Source organism: Tachysurus vachellii, chromosome 1, assembly GCF_030014155.1.
Source record: "Tachysurus vachellii isolate PV-2020 chromosome 1, HZAU_Pvac_v1, whole genome shotgun sequence".
In the NCBI taxonomy this organism is placed as follows: Eukaryota; Metazoa; Chordata; class Actinopteri; order Siluriformes; family Bagridae; genus Tachysurus; species Tachysurus vachellii.
In genome coordinates this window covers 10,019,276-10,040,552 of record NC_083460.1, presented here as the reverse complement: position 1 = coordinate 10,040,552, position 21,277 = coordinate 10,019,276, and the positions used below count along the sequence as shown (strand labels likewise).

The following is a 21,277-nucleotide window of genomic DNA, read 5'->3' as shown; positions in this document are numbered from 1 at the left end:
CAATATAATATTATATATGCCACCTCTTTATCATATTATGTATGTTTATATGTATCTATATGTGTGTGAAGCTATGTGATGACGCTGTTTGACTCGCTAGTATAGCTCTTGCCTCCAGTCCCCCTCCTTTTCTAAGGAGTGGCTATAAATACCTCACAGTGATGATTCATCTACCAGACGTAATAATCTCCCCAGTCACGGACACATACACACACACACACACACACACACACACACACACACACACACACACACACACACACACACACACACACACACACACACTCACACCCTATCTAATCAGATCCACAGTAGTTCTTGTTTAGACATCCTTTAGATTTTTTAAAGCAGGAAAAAGGAGAGTTTTTCAGTATGGATTATGTGTTATGTGTGAATTTATAGTCAGGAGACTATGTTGACATGCATATATATGTATTTATAGACAGTGAGAGTGATAATGAGAAATAATAGCCTTTAACATCCTTACATTTAGTCTTGGTATTAGCATTTCTTGTGTTTAAACAGTGAACAGTACACAGTGACTCAGATCACTGTCATGTTTTTATGTATTTAATATTTGCCAATATCAGATGATTCTGGTAGATTTGGCAACCCTGATTCATACGCAGTGTGATCACAACTGGTCAGTGGAGACACATTAAAGACACATAAAAACGGCAAGTCTCACTAGATACCAGTCTTATCTGTCCATTGAGAATAACATGTTAAAGGAAGTCATGTGCAGTTGCTGTTGTCATTCAACAGAGAATGTAGAGCCCACACACCTCTGCATGGCTCTTGCTCATTGTTGAAAATGTCAGAATGTTCATGTGTCAGATTCATGTGTCATACTTGTTGTGCATAGCTGTTCCTATATTCAGATATAGTAAGAACATGAAGGATCGTTTTAATACAATTTTAGTTTTTCTAAATTTGTCATTCAGTTTATAACGATATAAAGACCATTACAGTGGAATACAGTTGGCAGAATAATTAAAAACACCATCATTAGAGACTTAAAAAACACTAGAGACATTTGAACTGAGCAAAAAGGGGTCTTTTTTAGATTAGACATATTAGTAGAAACAAAAATAATTTTCTGAAAATACTATAAAGGAGCAATATTTATTTTTTTATGTGGAGCCATATAGTGCACATTCTAGATAGATAGATAGAAAGAATAAGGTACAGTATATATTATACTTAAGTCTGATTTTTAAAAAAATAAATTAAAATCTCTCTCAAGCAGGTTCATGTGTTATACTTATTGTGCTTAGTTGTTCCTAAGAATTTCTTTAGCACCCATCACAGCCAAAGTGTTAATACTTAATTAATCATGTTTAAATGTTTACTTTTAATAGATTCAAAGCACATCTATTGGATCACACAAACACACTAATATATTATTATATATTATATATATTCAGAGAATCTTTGCGTGTGCAGTTTCACAGTAGCCATCCACCACAGAAACGAGAATTAGAAATAAACTATGTAAAATGCAAGCTTTCGGCTTTTATTTGAGAGTAAATATATGTGCTCCACCCATTTGAAATGAACCAAAAGTAATTTGATGATGCTGACAAATAAGATCTATATGTAATTTGGAACATACTTCAAATTTAGTTTTGCTGGTAAAAAAGACCAAAGTGATCTCAATGCCAGAGAAGTAAACCATCACTAAGAAAAATCAAATTCTAAATTCTTAATAAGAAAGTTGACCTCAGGAAACAAAATATCCCAGGTAAAAGAATTGCTCCAGAGTATACCACCTCGTCTAATTGCGTGTACGTGTGTGGATGCTAATAGAACTGGTTCCTTGGTATTTATTGATGCTGACAAAAGCAACAGGGTGGATTCTCAAGTGTATTGAATTATCAAGCGATCAATTATCTGCTCACATTCAGCCAAATGCTTTGAAACTCATTGGACAATGCCTCTGGATATATACCTCTACAATAACCCGACGCATACTTTGAAAGCAGCCCAAGACTCGATCTTCAAGAAGTGATCATCAAAGCTCAACAAAATTTCCATGACAACAACATCTCAAAAACTGGAAAAAACTGCGAACCTGGCAACCTTGTTGTGACTCACAAGGGGTGTGACTCAAGTCACAGCTTGCAGAACCTCATATTTTCTAAATCCTGTTGATTTTTTACTTGAGTGACCTTAGTGGTAACTCCATCTACATGCGAAAGCTGTTTGTTAGCAGAAATGCAACAGTGCACAGAAACACAGAGCTTGAGGGAGCCAAGTACAGCTGTCTCGCATTCAGTGATAGACCCTCATGTGGTATCATTGGCTGTGTCTCATTCTCTGAAGTTGAAGCACACTTTGGCAGAGAGTGCTGTAATCTCGATATCAAAGCAGACTGAGATTGGGGTGGAAACCGGGAAAACAGCACAGCAGAGGCACCGAAAGCCGTACATTCTGTTAATGCTGCCTTGGAAAATTTAAAGTAGGATTCTTTATTTAAATACATTATATTTTAATATAGCACCCAAATACTTTCCCAGGTTGCTTTTGATTTTTAAAACACATACTTTATTTCTTTTTATTAATACATTAAGTACAAACTCAAAATACATTATGTGTGTAAATTAAAAAAAAAAAAGTAGATATTTAGATGTATTACAACAGGTAGATGTTTTATAAACATAAAGGCCTCAGGATATTATCCAATAAATCCAGCAATTATGCATTTAAGAACCTGGTAGTTATTGTTGAGCTGTATTTGCTGTCATTGTTAACTATCTTACTAGAAGTTTCAAAATACTACTACTTACACATCTGCATTGTTCAGTGTGTTTACATTTACAGCAGCACATGCCTAGTTGTAAAAGTGTACTTAAAGAAGCTGTGATAAGCTCAATTTCTAACAAATCTTATATCAGCAATTTTCTGAACTCCTGAAAAGCATAAACTAATTTTTATTCAATTTAATTATATATCATTATGTATACTTAAAAAAACCCCACTGAAACCACAACAGGCCAATAATATGAAATTTAGGAAAAAGGTATAACAAAACTATTCAGCTGTGTATTACACTGCTTTACACAGTAGCTGTGTTGTGATCATGTTCATAAGTCATCATTATGTTTTTACTAGGATATTTACTAACAGTGCTTCATTTATATTATGTTTTACATTAAGATTTATGAATTAAACAAAAACTTCATGCAATCACTGCTCCTATGGCTGTGTAGCATCCATCCAAATCCATGTCACACTTTATTACACAATGATTTTATTTAGTAAGTTTCGTCAAAAAACAAACGATAACATTTTAAATTTATCCCTAATTGAGCAAGCTAGAGTTGACAGAAAAGTCCATGAGACATGTGCTTTAGATCATCTTACCGTTAGGTGCTCTTTGCCCTGGTATTATGAAAGGTGAAACCTTAGATAATTGATATCGTTAACCACGACACATTTCAGGGACATTGCATGAAAATGCTATTTAATACAAAGTAATACAAGCAAGACAGCTGTAGTATATGAATGAGCCATAAATCACAGGCTGTCCTGCAGATCTGCCGGACAGCATGTGACTCATCGGGCTGCAGTGGATGGGGCTGCTTAGAGAATGTCACACCATCTTTGAGCTACTGTTGCATCGTTCATCTTTGTGGTCAGGTTTTCATCAGCAATCATTTGAAGACTTCACCTGGAAGGAATTAGCGTTGGGTCTGTGTTGAACTCAAAAATTGTGCTGACCTAGTGATTGCTCAGGAGCTCTTGGATGCATAATTCCACTAAAATACAAACTGTAAAACTACAAAACAACATTATTTCCTGTCCAGTGTCACCCAAATAAGGATGGGTTCCATTCTGAGTCTGGTTCCTCTCAAGGTTTCTTCCTCATATCATTTCAGGGTGTTTTTTCACGCCACCATCACCACCAGCTTGCTCATTAAGGAAAATCTTTTATCTATACTGTATTCAATAATTTATACATTAAACTTTATTTTTTTTCTGTTTCCATACTTCTGCAAAGCTGCTTTGAGACAATGTGAATTGTTAAAAGCGCCATACAAATAAATTGAATTGAACTGAATTTAAAAAATATTGAGTATTAAATGAAATAACAACAACAACAAAAAAAGGCACAGCTGGTGCGATACAGACCACAGACTTCAGAAGAGACAATAATGTGCATGTAATCATTGTGACCGAGACAGATCCATAGCCAGAGTGAGCCAAACAGTAATGTTCTGTGCTATTTAATTACATTCATCACAGATGTGCTGACAGTACTGCTTTCCTCCCACAAATGTCCAAACATGGCTTTCAGAAGCCAGTAGAATAATTCCCATGTCTCACATCAGTGCTGATGTTGATTAGCATGCTGATGTTTGAGCATTGACTCAGATACAGTGAAGGCCAAACGGACTTAAATGTGAATAATTATTGAAAAAAAATAATTTTATGGTCTCATATTTCCACAACCCGATGTTTCTTTTGCTTTTTAGTGCCCATGCCACTGGTGCATCTTGATATTCTCACCAAAATGCATTTACTGTCAGCATGTAGCCTTCGTTACCATGGACACTGGACTTGCTCAAAGGAACATCTTGTATGATGGCTGAGAGTTGGGTACAGACCCTCTCTGTCAACCAAGGTCATGAATGATGTGCAAAATATTCAAAACACAGCCTATTATGGCATTTTATAAGCTTACTCAGTGTACAGCTATTATACTCTAAATATTGCTAAAGATTTATAAAGAAAAATATCATAGCAAACTTGATCATTTAGTTTAAACACTAAAAATTGAATGCCAAAATGTTAATTTATTTTTTTTATTTATTTTTTAATAAAAAGCATTTAAGTGCATTATATTTTGTTTTCCTTTTTTTTATATAAATCAATTTTTATATCATTTTGTTACACAGAACCAGACCATTATTAAGATTAAAATTGATTTGACACTGAGACTGAGGATGTCGTTTACTGTATACAGTATATCACCACCTGATACCAGAAAGTGTCATTAGGTTTTATTGTTAGAATAAAAAATGTAGTATTCCTTATGTGTAGAATTTAATAAAATATTTATATGCATTTTAAATCAGTCACTAAACACTTTTTGTATGTTACATCCTCCTCATATTTGCACATGTGTGGAAATCATTTCTTTTCCTACAGTACCAGTATCCCATATTTGTGGATTGTTTGTTTTATTATTGTTATTGTAAATTTCTGATACTGTCCATGTTAACTGCTGTGAACAAAAGGTCGTATATTCTTTGTATCTAATCTCTCCTATTGAAGCATATGTTCCATAATGACACCCTTATGGATTTTATCTAAAATTGATCATAAGTATTAGCAGAAACTTTTGGAGTCCATGGTAGCTCGTCATTAGAGCAAATTGGGGATGTACCACCTATTAAGAAACTTCTGAAATTCATGGAAATATATAAGATTGTTCTTTTCACTCAAGTTGTTGCTGATAATATAATTTTAATATATGTTAATAAATACAGTTGTATTGAACCAGAAAATAGAAATAAAATAGAATATTTTCACTCGAGCTCTCCGACCTTTTAGATTCAATTGTTTTTCGATTCGGGGATGTCTTTGGACTCCCAACTTCTCCAAAATCACCAAGTGGTGTTCATGAGGTTGGCAATGTGAAGGTCATAGCATATGATCTAAAACATTTTCATACCCAACAAAAAAAACAAATTCAGTGGGCCCATGTGCCCAGTCATACAGGATTGTAGATAGGCTGTCAAATACTGCCCTCTATTGGCAACTGAACAACTGTGCTTACTGTAGCAACAGACGTTTAAACACTTCTTTATTACTCTTAATGAGATCCATGCAGTCGTTATATTTGCATGTTTCCTAAGAATATTAACAGTATTGTAGAACTATAACTATAACTATAATCACATTTGCCAGGCAGAGGTGAAATCAAGAGCATTAATACACTAGAACCTGATTATGGAAAAAAACAATGACAACTAGGGATGCAACTACACTATTTAGAAATAATATAGTAATAAACATTAAGGTTGTAATGAGTCTGTCTGTGTCCTGCCCTGTTTCTGTCTGCTGGTTTGCCTTGCTGTTAATTGTTTTGCCCCGCCCACTTGTTTGTTGCCAGGGACACTAATTGAACTCGATCTTTCCCTCAGGTGTGTTGTCTTAGTCGCTGATTGTCTCTGCTTGGTGATTGGTTCCTGTTTGTTATATCTACTCTGTTTGTTCACTTCCCTGGTGCTAGTCGTTGTTGAATGTTTATGTCTATGTTCCTGTTTCCTGTTTGCTCAGTGTTCTGCCCTGTTTTGCCTGCCGGTCTGTTTGCCTGTTTCTTGTTTTGGATTAATAAAAGTTTGAACTGCATTTGGATCCTCACTTGTCTTTGCCTCACCGCGACAAAGGTCATGAGGATAGAGATGGAATAGGAGTGCGACAAAACATAAGATCAAAAATGGTTGGACACATATTTTCCAATGCTGTGCTGGTAAAAGTGACTGTCACTCAACGTGTATTATTATTATTATTATTATTATTATTATTAGTAGTAGTAGTAGTATTCTTTCATCCACCAAAACTACTAAAGTATAAAATTATGTATTTATTTTTATACATAACCTTTTTCAAAACTGCTGCAAAGTTCAACAGAGTTAAGTATGCTGAATTTCACATGCATTAGGATAAATCAGGCCGGTCCACAGGGTAATGATTACATTGTCTTACAATGAGATAAATGTGTGTACACTGTGTTCAGCGTGTGTCCTGTCCTGATTCCAGCAGGTCTGATTATTACACTATATTTAAAATCGAGTACTCATTATATAAGGTCTTTTACACAGAATGGAACTGAAAGGTCATGAAGAATTACTATTTTCTGAGAGCGCTTACTTCTAGCTGGCTTTGGCTTTAGTAGAAAGACTTCTGCCTTTTTAGAATTAAGAGAAAGTTACTCATCATTCAGTGTCTAATGTCCTTTATTTATTCCTTTATAAACTAAAAAAAATTCTAGCCTATGAAGAATTTTGTAATGTATTATACCAAAACATCATGTAGAGATCATGTAATACAAACAAAGAGATGCAACCCTGGTTGGAAGTCTGTATATCATTTACTACTTTAAGCCTAGGGTACATTGAACAGTTTTAGCTCTTATTTCCTACTCAGCTAGTCATTCTAGGGTTTAAATTATAGGTCTCCATACAAACTTAATAAAATTTAAATTACAAGTCAGCCCTAAAAACTACTGAGGTACTGTACTTTCAATTCAATTCACATAAATTTAATTTATTTGCATATTGCTTTTAACAATAGACATTGTCTCAAAGCAGCTTTACAGAAGAATAGAACACATACAATAATAATTTACCTCTAACATCTATCCGTAATGAGCAAGTCTGAGGCAACAGGGGCAAAGACAAACTCCCTGATATGATATGAGGAAGAAACCCTGAGAGGAACCAGGCTCAGAATGGAACCCATCCTCATTTGGGTGTGTGAGAGAGAGAGAGAGAGAGAGAGAAAGAGAAAGAGACAGAGAGAAAGCTATGACTAGCTATGACAGCATACCTAAAAGGGGGAGCCAAAAGGTTACACAGACAGGAGGGCTTCCTGGGACATACAGCATCCAACCACTCCACAATCAGCAAACCTGAGCGACTTGCAATGGTGGTAAGGTGACAACATCCAAACATCCCAGTTCACCAAACACTGTGTGCCCATGAATCCTCCAGATGTGCTCATTTACCTAAGAAAAATTATTCAAAAAAAAGCTAGATTAAACAAATGTGTATTTAGCCTGGACTGCCTACCTTTACTACTTGAGCTACAACCAAATAGCCTGCACCTTTTGATCAAAGTAGGTGTTGTGGATAAGAAATGAGTGATGTGTTCATATCATTTGGTTCTAGTGAAGACTCTAGCTGCTGCATTCTGGACTAACTAGAGATACATACAGTCATACAGTAAAGCAATGCAATAATCCAATCTAGAGGTTAAAAAAAGCACGAATAAGTGTTTCTGCCTCATGTAGTGACATTATATTTTTTTATAATATCAATATTTGTGAGATAAAGGAGGTTAACCTAGTGATATTGTCTACATGAGCTTCATATGAGAGACAGGAGTCAATAATCACACCAAGATCTTTTACTCCTGCACATGATGAAACAGAAAGACCATCCACCACTTTGTAATCAGAAAGCTTACTTCTGGTCGGGTTTTTTAATCAGGGGCTTGATAACCACTATGTTAAAAGATTTCGGCACGTATCCAGTGCTAAGGGAAGAATTTTTTATTTTTAGAAGGGGTTTGGTATCAACTGGAATGATCTGTTTAAAGTTTAAAGTGTTCTCAATCACTTTTGACCAGGATCATTTTATTCCATTATAAATCCATAATACTACGCATATTATCACCTATGGTTGTATTACATCTTTTTATCAACTTCAGCTCTTTGCAAACATTAAAATTTTTGAACTTGTATTTGCTGCTAAACGTCCTGCAGGCCTCATTTACCTGAGTTCATACCATTTTTTTTTTGGTGGAAAAAACATCATGTAGATATTATTTAGTTTATAACAAATAGCGACTGTATTATTTAGCATAGAGTACTTCACTAAAGTCACTTTTGTGAAACCATTTATTGTTTATAATGTATATTTTGTGCGTCTTCCTGGTCAAAACTGACGGGTATGATTCATTTTCTGAAAACAAAAGCCCAAATGTAGACAGGGAAAACTTATATTACAAATGTAATGCTTGAACCATACACTTTATGAACACATTCACAATTTTCTCATCTAGCTCTGAAAAGTTGCTCTGGATAAGAGCGTCTGCTAAATGGCATAAATTAAGTGGCATAAATGAACGGAAAACACACCTCATCCACACTCACCCTCAGCACTGGAGCTCCCCAGGGTTGTTGTCTGAGTCCCCTGCTGTACTCACTGTACACATCTGACTGTGTGGCCACTTCCAACTCCACCACCATCATCAAGTTTGCTGACAACACTGTCGTGGTGGGCCTGATCTCCAACAACGATGAGATGTCATATCTACAGGAGACTAAAAACCTGGAGAGATGGTGCCAGGAGAACAATCTTCTCCTGAATGTCAGCAAGACTAAGGAGTTGATAGTGGACTACAGCACAAAGCAGGAGTGGTCATACCAACCACTAAACATCAACGGGACCCCAGTGGAGAGAGTGGACAGTTTCCGGTACCTAGGTGTTCACATCACACAGGACCTGTCTTGGTCCTGTCACATCAACACCCTGGTGAAAAAGGCCCGGCAGTGTCTGTACCATCTGAGACGCTTAAGGGACTTCAAACTACCCTCTCAGGTGCTAAAGAATTTCTACACCTGCACCATTGAGAGCGTCCAGCATCACTTCCTGGTTCGGGAACAGCACCATGCAGGACAGACGAGCCCTCCAGCGGGTGGTGTGGTCAGCTGAATGTACCATTCACACTGAGCTCCCTGACCTGCAGGACATCTACAGCACACGGTGCAGGACCAGAGCCAGGAAGATTGTAAGGGATCTCAGCCATCCCAAGAATGGACTCTTTTCTTTGTTGCGTTCAGGGAAAAGCTTCTGCTCCTTAAAAGCAAACACAGAGAGAATGAGGAGAAGCTTCTTCCCGCAGGCCATTCGGAGTCTAAACCAGGAAACACCCAGGATCTAGTACTGGACCTCTCCCTCCATCTTCACTGTTTTTCTGCAGACCTTTTTTGCACTGACAATTTAACTCTGGACTGTCACCTTAACTCTGGACTTGCACAGCACAGTGCCACTTTATACACTCTATACACACCATACTGCACATAGACACTTTAAAGACAATCATTAAAAAACATATGCATTTATGTATATTTATGTAAAGGTATATACATTATTTTCTTTACATATTTTGCATATTTTCATATTTTATATAGTTTTTATATAGTTTCTACTTTTTATTTTCTATCTCCTTTTGTTTTTTTTTACCCCAATTGCATTCCTTATATGCTTAAAAACCGGACCGATGCAAAAAGCATTTCACTGCATGTCGTACCCTGTGTGTATGTGTATATGACAAATAAAATTTGATTTGATTTGATTTGAAAAAAATAAATAAATAATGTTTCTTGATTTTGTCCTCTCATAAACATGTTAATATACTCATATACTGAGGGCTGTATCTACATCTGTAGAACAGCTTGTTTTTTTATCTCTTGGTGCACACAGTTAGCACCTCATTCCTTTGCCTCCTCCTTCCCTGGTTAGCATGGATGCTGCTGCTGTTGCTTGCATGTCTCTCACCAATGCAGCAGAGGATGGCATTCATAATAGATGTCAGTGCCCTTGAATGAGGGGCTCTACCATGATTTTGCCATCCTGATGACCGTCTTACAGATTGGGATGACATTCGGCAAATAATTCCATTTTTGATCTGTAAGGAGACCACAACATTAGCTGGGTCTTCTTTGTTCTTTGTGTCATTCACAACCTCACACTTCCTCCTCTAAAGCTTCCTCAAATTCAACCTGGCTTCTCTCCTCCTGATCACTGTCATAATCAAATATCTTTGGGCCATTGTGCTGAACAGACTGAAGTGTGAGCAAGGCCTCAAAATGCTTTATATACAAGAGCTGTGAGAAAGTTGTATGACTGAAACGATATTGCAGTTTTGTTTTCCAACAGGTGTGGTTCTAGTGGGGTAAAATTATATTGTCAATAGGTTCCTGTGGGGGTTGCCATGTAAGCCAAAAAGGAAATAAGATGTGTGTGTATGTGTGTGTCTGCTCAAAGTAACACTAAATGCTAAGGTGTGTTAAAGGACTACAGAAATGTGACCAAACAGTAATTGTATAGGCTTGAAAGGAAATTTGCAAATTCACTGAGAAATTCAGAATATTAACCCAGAGGTCTGTAAATAACAACAGTGAATTGACTTTCACCAACAAAAAGACGCAATGAAACCTGCTTGTCTCATGAATCTCAGGATAGCTCTCAGGTGCTGTACATGGATGTTATTATTAATGGATGTTATTAAGATAATAGCCTGGAGTATACAGTATAGAACAGAACAGAACAGGGCATGAAAGCCTTTATTATCGCCACATATACATTACAGCACAGTGGAATTCTTTTCTTCACATACCCCATCTGAGGAGGTTGGGGTCAGAGTCATGCATCATATTGGGGAAGTATTTAGGGGATCTGGGAATGCATTGTTAAAAAAACAAATTCTTTAAATTATGGCATGTTTTGTTAATTTGCATCAGTGAGAAAAAATGTAAATCCTCTTTGGCTGTTTTAAGACTCCTGAGACACACACATGAGGAAATATTTTTGAAATTTTTAAATTATTTTAAGCATGGAGAGACAGTAGAGTCTTGTATTGTATTTGAACATTAGTGTCACTGTTCACTGCTTCCTTCTCATCTCATCATTATTATTTTTTCCCCTCAAACTCTGCAACTACTGTTAAGCCAACAGGCAGGCTTTCTATGATTACTCAAAGCATGTGATATGAGACACACACTGTTCTGTTTCTGATTGTGTGTCTAACCATAATATTCTAACACTGTATCATTCACACTGAACATGTTTGGCACCGCAGTGTGGGGTTAACGGCACAAAGCCCATGTTAAGCCTGCTTCAGAGTAAGGTTTCATAAAGGTTTCTAAATTACCAGTGAGAAATGTTCCTCAATACGGGGTTAGAAGCAAGGTTTAGAACACTAAGAGCCTGGGTTAAGTGCAGTGTGAAATGCAAATAAACCACTTTTTGATTGATTGGACCAAACTTTTTGACCAAACGATTTACCTTGTTGTAGCTCCTCTTGCCAGAATCAATAATTGAAACTATGCTAATAACAGAACATTATGCAAAGATTGAATTATCAAATGATCAAATAAATAATCAAAATTAGAGGGTAGTAAATTTGAAATATATAATTAATTTTGTTAGAGTTTTGAGAGCCAGTGAAAGTCTTTACATGGAAGAGACTGAGGGCAATAGCAGCTGAAAAAAGTGACCTTTATATGGAAATGTTCTGGATGTTTTATAAAACAAATGTAACTTGCACAAGCACACAGAAGCATTTGACTTGAATTAATTATGGCCTTTTACAGGCTCTTGAGGGATATGCAGACAAATTTTATTTGTACCATGAATGTAACATAATAGAACAGCAGATAGATAACATGTATTACTTCTTTGTGTTTTAGATTGAAAAAGAAAATTGTTGATTTGGTTTTGGACTTTAGTCGGACTAGAGTTTGGGGTTACTCTTGGTGAGCACATTTCATTTTTGTACAGTTTGTGACTGAATTCATCATCTATTCTAGCAAATCATTTAAACAGACATCCAAATTCATGACCTGAAATAAGATCAATGTTATATCCAGAGTTTAAGACCATGAAAGATGCATGAACCCCTGTGGAACATAGGTACTTTTAGCTCAGCTGTCTTATTCCCAGAAACCCTCACAATTTGATATTAAGGCCACATGAACTAAGGTCAGATTTTAAAGTAGATAAAAGTGAAAGAATATAGACAGTGTCTGAATACACAACCATGTTCAATGGAAATGATTAGGCAAATATCAAGAAACAAATTCATTCAAAAATCACCATAATGATCCAAATACTTAAGCAAAAATTAGGCAAATGTGATTCAAAACACAAGCCTACAGTGTATGGACTATATGTGGGTGTTGAACAGAACATAAACCTAATGTGTAAAAAAAAACCTATCAAATGTCTATCAATGTTCAAATTAGCTAACTGCTTTATTCAAGATGTTCAATATGTCAGTAGTTTAAAAGCTGTATTATCAATTGCCATAAATGCTGATCTGCTTCTTTTTATATAAATATCAATGTAATTGTCTGTTTCTGGACATTTAGATTGTTCAAAGTTAGCATTTAGGCTATATTATCTGTGGTGATCTCAAAATGAATCATGGAATAATCTCTTCAGTCATTTAATTACATTACTTAAGGACATAACAATAGTCTAAACTGAGCACACTCTTTAAAAAAACTGTTTAAGTGTATTTCTCATTTTACTAATGGAATAGCATGGTTATGCCCATTAGCTGTGAACAACAAGGTAAGCAAGTAAAGTATTTTGCATAATGACTGAAACTCACTTACGCAACCACATCCAGTGTCGAAACAAATTCAGGCAAAATTGCTAATGATTCCGCATTCTCACTTTGGCAGATAACACAATGTTCTGCTTAATTATATAAATGATTCTTTTATAAAATATGACACAAAATAGCATTGAAGCAACATTTCTGATTATCTATATATTTCATTTAAAAAGACATTAATTAAAACATTTTTGTTCTTGTGTTCTTTGTGTCATAAAAACTTGTGTGCTTCAGTTGCTACCAGACTGCTATGATTGTCCTTAAAATATCGTCGCTGTCTGGCGGAATCCTCGTATCTCCAAAACTATTATTTTTCAGGAAATTAAAAAAACGCCGTATTTTTTTGAGTTATTAAACATTGTATCTTTAAAGTTGTTATTATACCTTATCTTGCTATCATATACTGTTGTGTACCAACATTAACACAACATTTTCCCAAAGTCACGTTTTATCGGAGATACAAGCTTTATGACTTGTGAGCAGGGAGATACGAGATTATGCTGTCATTGATAAGAATGGTATGGACACAGACGTCGCTGCTGCCAGCAGTGTTCAATAAAGTCTGCGGTCACATTGAGCCTTTTGACAAGAGACAAGGCTTCAATAGTTAACCAAAGCTAATGACTGTAGTTACATACATCTTCCTAAACTCTATTTTAAAGGTTTAAGAGCTATAAGTGATGCAATACAAAACACGATAAACTGATTAGGCTGTCTAATAGGTAGAAATTAGTCTAATCTGCTCGCAAACTTACCTTCGTGGCTCACGGGTTTCTTTCTGCACAGCTATCGATTTTTAACAAAACAGGCCTACTCAAATGTATCTAACCTAACTATTGTCACTTGTTAGTGTCCAAAAAACAGTGTTTTACATGCACAGTGCCAAGAGAGGCATTGTCTATAAGTAGGCTGACTTAAAGTCAGTAAAATAATAATAAAAACAATAATTTAATAGTGGTATCCAAAACATTCAATTTAATTCAAATATTATATTATAAAAAACATTTTAAAACGTCAATGAACATGTATAATAAGCAGTAATAAATAGATACTTAAAATACATCAATAACACAGATAAACATCGATAAAATCATAGTTATAGTTCACCCAAAAAATAAAATTAATAAAGTTCAAATTATCTTTTCACTACGTTATACGGCATGTTTACGTATAATAACGAGGCAAAAAGCCAGCCAGCTTGCTTAAAGTGATGAGCATGACGGTTGAACATAACGGTTTGCCTTGACATTGTAAGATACAATCCTATCTTATCTGCAATGCACAGGGTTTAGTCCGCGTTGCAGTGGATTGTCTTGCGCTAAATTCCTGTCCTCAGACGAGCACCAGAACTAGCGGGGGTCAAGATTTTTTTTTCTTTGAGCCCCACGAAAATCACTTTATATATCACTTTAAGACGTGTTGATTCGTTGCAACTCTTAATCTTGAGGAGAAATATGCCGTGCAGCTCTCCCGTGGAGTGAAGAAGAGGTGGAGTTACGAGATTTCTCAGACAGTTGAAGTGTCCAATGAAGTTAAGAGATTTGCGTTCAAGCTATTTTCAAGACTTTAGATTGGTTAATAACTTGTAAAAATAACAGACCCACGTGGGGACTGACCAATAGTATCGATATGTGAAAAAATATGAAATTGACCAAATTTGGACATACAAGGTTTCCGCCCGACAGCGACGATATGTAAAATGTTATTGTTATTCATGATTGCTGTATGTCTTATAACATGTCCTATTCTGTCGTGCTACTGTAATCCAAAATGTTAAAAAGTACAGTACAATTTGTGTGCATTTTGTCTTACCTATACTGTGAAATTGTCCTTAATTTTTTTGACATTCAGTCAATATTTTAAAATACTTTTTCATCAGTAATTTTGTGTTATAGAAAGTAATAAAGTCTTGAAGCAGCAACCAGAACTCCAATTCAAATTCAAATTTTATTTGTCACACACAAACATAGACGATACGACATGTAGCGAAAAATGTTTTTACGACTGTAGCCTGTAGTGTACAGAAAGAATAAAAACAGATCTGTACAATGTGCAATGAATGGGATGAAATACCATGAGATTTGAAGTATGTTATATATAATTTAAATGCGAAATAGCATCTATAATCAATAATAATAATAATAATAAAAACAACAACTAACAAGCAATAATAAGCAAGTACATTTTAGTTCTGTTAAATTGTACAGATCTGAGCATGCAGAAAAGCGCACTGAAGCACTTTAACTTGCAAATATGTACTAATGGACTGTAAAAATAATCACAGAAAAAGGCAGGATGTAAGAGCAGTCTGACTCATAGTTCCGAATACACAACAACTTACATATACTAAGAACCAGAGAATACTGAAAATGAGTACAAATATCAACAAATATATTTTTTCACTACTAACTATTTTTTCACTACTTCTCTCAGGTATGCGCAGCTTCTTCCATGTATTTGTGTTCATATTGCATTATTCCATGTATTTTATCCATACTGATTTGTCATTTGTCATGTCATTTTACAGAATGTGAGCTATTAAATCTATTTGTGGTTTTATTTACGTTTACAATCTACAGGTTTGTTTGGCGTGCCTGCTCTTTTAGATCGTGAATTCTTCTATATTGATATTGCTAAGACATGGCTCGACGCTCAGAGCTACTGTAGAGAAAAATATACTGACTTGGCTACTGTAGACAACATGGCAGAGATGAAGACATTGATACAAGCAGTGGATTTTTTCTACTTGGGTGATGTGTGGATTGGACTGACGAAGGGAAAAGAGACTCGTTGGGGTTGGTCTATAGGGGAAGACACTGTTCAGCAGTACAGTAGGCTTACTACCACATCCAACAGTTTTATAAATGGATCTTGTGGGGCAATAAATCAAGATGGATACTGGCTTTCCCTTAGCTGCTTCTCCCTACAAAGGTTTATCTGCTATAACGGTGAGTTATGGTCAGCGTATCTGGGTAGTTTTTAAAATAACTACAACTCTTGCAATATTAGTTCTGCATAACAAATAGTGTTAAAAGAATGTCCAAATTATTGGGAAAACTGCACGAAGAAAGGATTTAATTTTACAAAAAAGGCACAATTATGACTAGCAATACAGCACTGGGTCTGTAAAATGTGCTGCTTAGAAGTAAAAATATAACAGCCTTATGCTTAAGTTTAAAAAAAGACAATATATTGAATGGCCACCATACTGCATATATATGCATGATAGGGTTTTTAGATGGCTCAATAATTACGTATGTGCTTATGTAATGAAAATGTACAGTGCACAAGATTGAATAAAACTTTGTAGAAGTTTTTTGGGGTGAAATAGATTTAAAAAAAAATTAAATTCTGAAAGATTGTCTTAAAGCTTACTGTGATTGTGATCATGTAACTGATTGGTTAATTGGTTTGCCATAAAATTGGTCAGTAATGGATTTCAAGCACTTGGTTTTTCATAGTACATGAGCAAGCACTTGGTTTTTCATAGTACACCTTGGATACATGTCAGTAAACATGTATGTTTGTGTCTGTTGTGTTGCAAAATACTTTTAGCTTGTACGCTTGTTGTGTACATATATGAGTGTATATGAATATAAATAGGCTACAAATGAATGAATGAATTGAATTAATGGATTAATGAAAATGAAATCATTATTTTCTTAATAGTGTTTGCTGTTTGATTTTAATGTGTGTGTGTGTGTGTGTGTGTGTGTGTGTGTGTGTGTGTGTGTGTGTGTGTGCAGAAGATGATAGCATGATATATTCCCAGGATAACAAAATCAGTTGGAGAGATGCTCAGGAATACTGCAGATGGATGTACACTGACTTGGTAGACATCCAAAATGAAGCTCACCAGAAAGCAGTTCTTAGCCTCATCTCCACAGACTACATGTGGATCGGGCTGTTTAGTGATAACTGGAAATGGTCAGACGAGGCCACTTCCTTTTTCCGATACTGGGGAGCATGGAAACCTCTGAGCCTGTTTAACATCTCAAATTGCGTTGTCATGCAGATGAATGATAACGGGATGTGGGATGATTCACTTTGTGACAGAAAGTTGCCTTTCGTGTGTTACAAAGGTCAGTCATGTGTATTATTGTTGTTATTGTTGTTACTGTTGTTCGTTAATTTAAAGGTAAATTTTGTGTGCACTTCAATATAAATTTCTGGCATGTTGTGTATCCAATAAGATAATATCTAATGCTTTACCTTAATACTTATATTTTAATATTTTCATGAATTTATGACAGTTACTACACCAAAGAAAAAACAAGTAGTGAAAATTAAGGTGAGATCTCAACAAATGGGAAATTTGAATGACCCGTCCATGAAGGCAAACATTTTAAAGAAGGTAAGTTACAGTTACACTGTTTTCATTATATTTAATCTCTTCAGTTTTCCTTATCAATAATCTAAATTGAGCCAAAAGAATGCAGTGTTGTAGTGTAATGATATTTTACGTATAATGTTACTGAGATTATAATTACACAACCATTAAATGTTGGGTGGTTGTACATGCTTTGCTGAAAAAGTTTGAAAAAAAGTATGTTAATGTTTCATAATACATAAGACTTGATTGCATTTACTTTTTAGATTGAAGAAATGCTAAAAAGAAAGAGAATGTTCAATTACACCATTAAGTGGAGAGAGAAGGACGGCGTCGTATTTCATCAGGAATCTGATAATGTACAGCGGAAGAAAAAGTCTGATGAGCTGTAGATTCATCCATTCATCCAACATGTTTCAGTGTGCATTTTTACACTAAAATTCTTGCTTAAATGATCAGCTATTTATTCTTCTTTCTAATTTTGTTTTTCCATGTCTCTACATAACTTAAAGATTCTTGAGGGTACTTCTGTACATTTATCTGAGTGAGTCAGTTTTACACTGAATTAACTAAAAAAATAGAATTTTTTGAAATTCTAATAATTTAATTTATATAATAGAATTAGTAGATTCTGTTGATTGTATAATAGAGGATTTTATATGCAAGGGAAAGTTAAATTATATAATAGACAATCTGTATTTGATGTTTTTTTTTACTTTAATAAAGACTTTTAAAATGACTCCCATTAACGCCAGTTGCGCTCTTGTTTCAAAATTGTGATAATATTTTCTGTTAGGTAGTTTTATTTATTTATTTATGGATTTATTTATTTAATTATTTTTTATCTAATATACTGCATATTGCTACATACTGCTGCATATAATGTTCATTATTAGCTGTTTCCTTTAAGCAAAAAGCTTCTTAGAAGTGCAAAGGGTTTAGAAAATATGATGGACATATGAAAATGTTTTATTTTCCACAATAATAAATTCATGAAAATGAAGTGTTTCATGTGTATAAATACTGTGCTAAGTAAATATAACAAGATCACATCAATGTGAACAGCAAAAAAAACAGAATTTATTCTTTCAAATAATAAACCAGAATTAAAAAAAATCAATAAAAGGGACATGATTTAACTGCCATGACTTATGAGTGATTTTATGGTTATGGGCCATGAGTTATGAGTTCAAGTTATCTTGAAAGGTAATTAGACTGTAAAGAATGTAATAAAGTTAGTTGAACATTAGTTAGAATTACAGTCAGATCAGATACGACGAAATTAGAAAACGTGAGTTTTTTTTTTGTTAAAAAAGAAAGATGTTAATATTTCAACAGCTGCTCATGAAGACTGGATTCAGTTGAGGTAGATTTATTGGCATTCACAAAGACTGCAAACAAACCACCTGGTACCAGGGATACAAGTTTGTCCAGTGGAAGCTACTTGTACCAAAATACCACTAGCTAATGTTCAGACATCCCCTTCTACTGCCACTCCTGCCTTCTCCTTACTAATCAAAATTCAGCTCACGTATTCATTCCGGTGACCTCCAGAAATTTTCCATTATATATAAATGGTCACTGTTTTACCTATATACCTGGTTACCTAAATTTTCCATTATCTTTCAACTTATAGGCCCATTCCTACATCATCAGGCTATAGGCTCATTTCTACATCATCAGGCAATACTGTTTATAAGTTGTCTTCTGTGCTTGTATTCTTTTGCTGAGTCTTTTTCCAACACAACTCTCATTCTGCCATGGGTATGCATAGTCTTCTTTGAACTTGGAAGTTTATTGATTAGCAACATTCTTTCCTATATGATTCTCTTTGTCCTTCCACTGTCCTGCTTATTAAGATAGCATTTAGTGCTGTTGCTACCAGTTGCTTATTAACTGATTGTTTTGAATGTACAGGGACTGTTCATGGTACAGGGTCCGCTTGTGCTTAATGAAATGCACTGAACCTATGTGTTTTTTTTTTTTTCCAGCTGCAATTCCCCCATAGGTTGAGTGATTTCTGGGTAAAGTCGACACTCCTATTCATCCACCTGTTGCTGACATTCTCACTGTAATCACTATTCTTTACACTAAGGATTTGGAGAGTCATGGTCTACTCATTGACTCATCTGTTGCTGAGATTCTTGATGTCTCTACCCAGGCTTCTACTTTTACTACTCAGGCTACTCAATTTTCTCATCCTCATCCACACACAAGCACACAATCTACTCAAGCTCCATGGCATGTTAACAGAAGAACTCAACAAAGTGATGTGTTGTTAAACCTTAAAACCATTTTGGGTACATTTATGTACGTTTATGCTCAACATTGAGCCTTATTTCTGTGTGTGCGTGTTTTTATTCCATAGTGTGTGTGTTGGTGTTTTTTACTTTTCCATATTCATGACTTTTACCTATGTTCTTCTGGGGCCTCCACAAGCTTAATGGTCTGCTTACCGTATAATGTTTAACTACCCTATACCTTATGCTTCTCCTTTACTTTCTCCATACTTCACTCTTTTTCTACTTTATATAATTCTACAAGAAATTTTCCCACAACTATTCTCTGTTTTAGAAGATATTACTAGCAGAAACTCCCAGTCATATCTTCAGGTGAAAATCACTGTGGAGAAATAGGAGTCTTCTTGTCTTTAGGCTCAAACTGGTTCCCTGTCTCTCGAACAAACAAACCAGCTATACAAAGTTGAGGGAGGGATCAACTGTATTATTTCACACAATACTCAACTACATCAATAGAGGTTTTATTTAACCTGTTTGTGAATTAAGTTATTTTGGTATGCAAACATAAGACACGCAAAATCCACATTTATCAAGGACTCAATCCTTCAGAGATTCCATTTAGACCATTCATAGGTACAAACAATTACCAAAAACAAACAAATAACAACAAAGATAATAAAAAAAAAAAATAAGAAAGCACAGCAAGTTTTATAAATGAAAAGAACACTTGTACTTATGGCAAAGTCCAGACACAATGCAAGAAACGTCCCATATGACCTGGCACATCAGGCTCTTCTATAATGACAGCACCTCCAAACTATTCCCACAGCATGCGTTGACATACAAGAAGTGTAGTCCATAAACCAAAAATCCTTCTACAAAAGAAAGTACAAACATTGAGAAAAAAAGGTGTGAAAGACAAACCCTTGCCTCAGAACTACATTCCACACATACACCTCAGCCATGCAAGGCAGAACTATCCAGACTTAATCATTCAGTGGCTACAATCAAATATCTACTTACAATTGAGCAGCAAACAATCAAGTCTCTCGACCAGGATGGTCTCTCAGGGCAGAGAAGGAACACAAGGCACACCATGCTATCCTCTATCTTACTCTACTACCTTCTCACATTTTAATCACACCCAGGGAGCACCTAGAACCCCCTGGTGGTCAGGATGAAAAACTTCAACCATGGAACCCTGTACAGTTCATGACACTGTTACAATATAATACAATACAAATGACTGATAAGGACATTCATTACACTAATTCAATTGCATAAGATTAACCCAAACATACCAGATAATTGTATAAAATGTAAGGAGGAAATTGGCCTTTTCACTGTATGTGGAAATGTTGAGAGTTGCAGGTGTTCTGGAAGGACGTTCTGGAAGTGATCAGTGAAATGACTGGTGGAAATATTCCTTTGGAACCTAAATTGTGTCTATTGCATATATATCCTGTAAGGCCTGTTGTAAATGCAAGCTAACAGAGCTTATAAATTTCAGTTTAATACAATCTAAAGGCGTTAATGCTTTAGCACGGAAAAAAAATTAGAAACCCGC

The 21,277-nt window shown here is 35.3% G+C and overlaps 1 protein-coding gene across 1 annotated transcript; it reads left to right on the top strand.

Annotated features, from left to right (window-relative positions):
* The first annotated feature begins 16,897 nt into the window (after positions 1-16,897).
* On the top strand, positions 16,898-17,889 carry LOC132843260 (lectin-like). Its single transcript, XM_060866455.1, has 3 exons — positions 16,898-17,222; positions 17,394-17,494; positions 17,737-17,889. Exons 1-3 carry the CDS (start codon positions 16,898-16,900, stop codon positions 17,860-17,862), a joined length of 552 nt encoding a protein of 183 aa, XP_060722438.1. The 3' UTR covers positions 17,863-17,889.
* Positions 17,890-21,277: the final 3,388 nt, after the last annotated feature.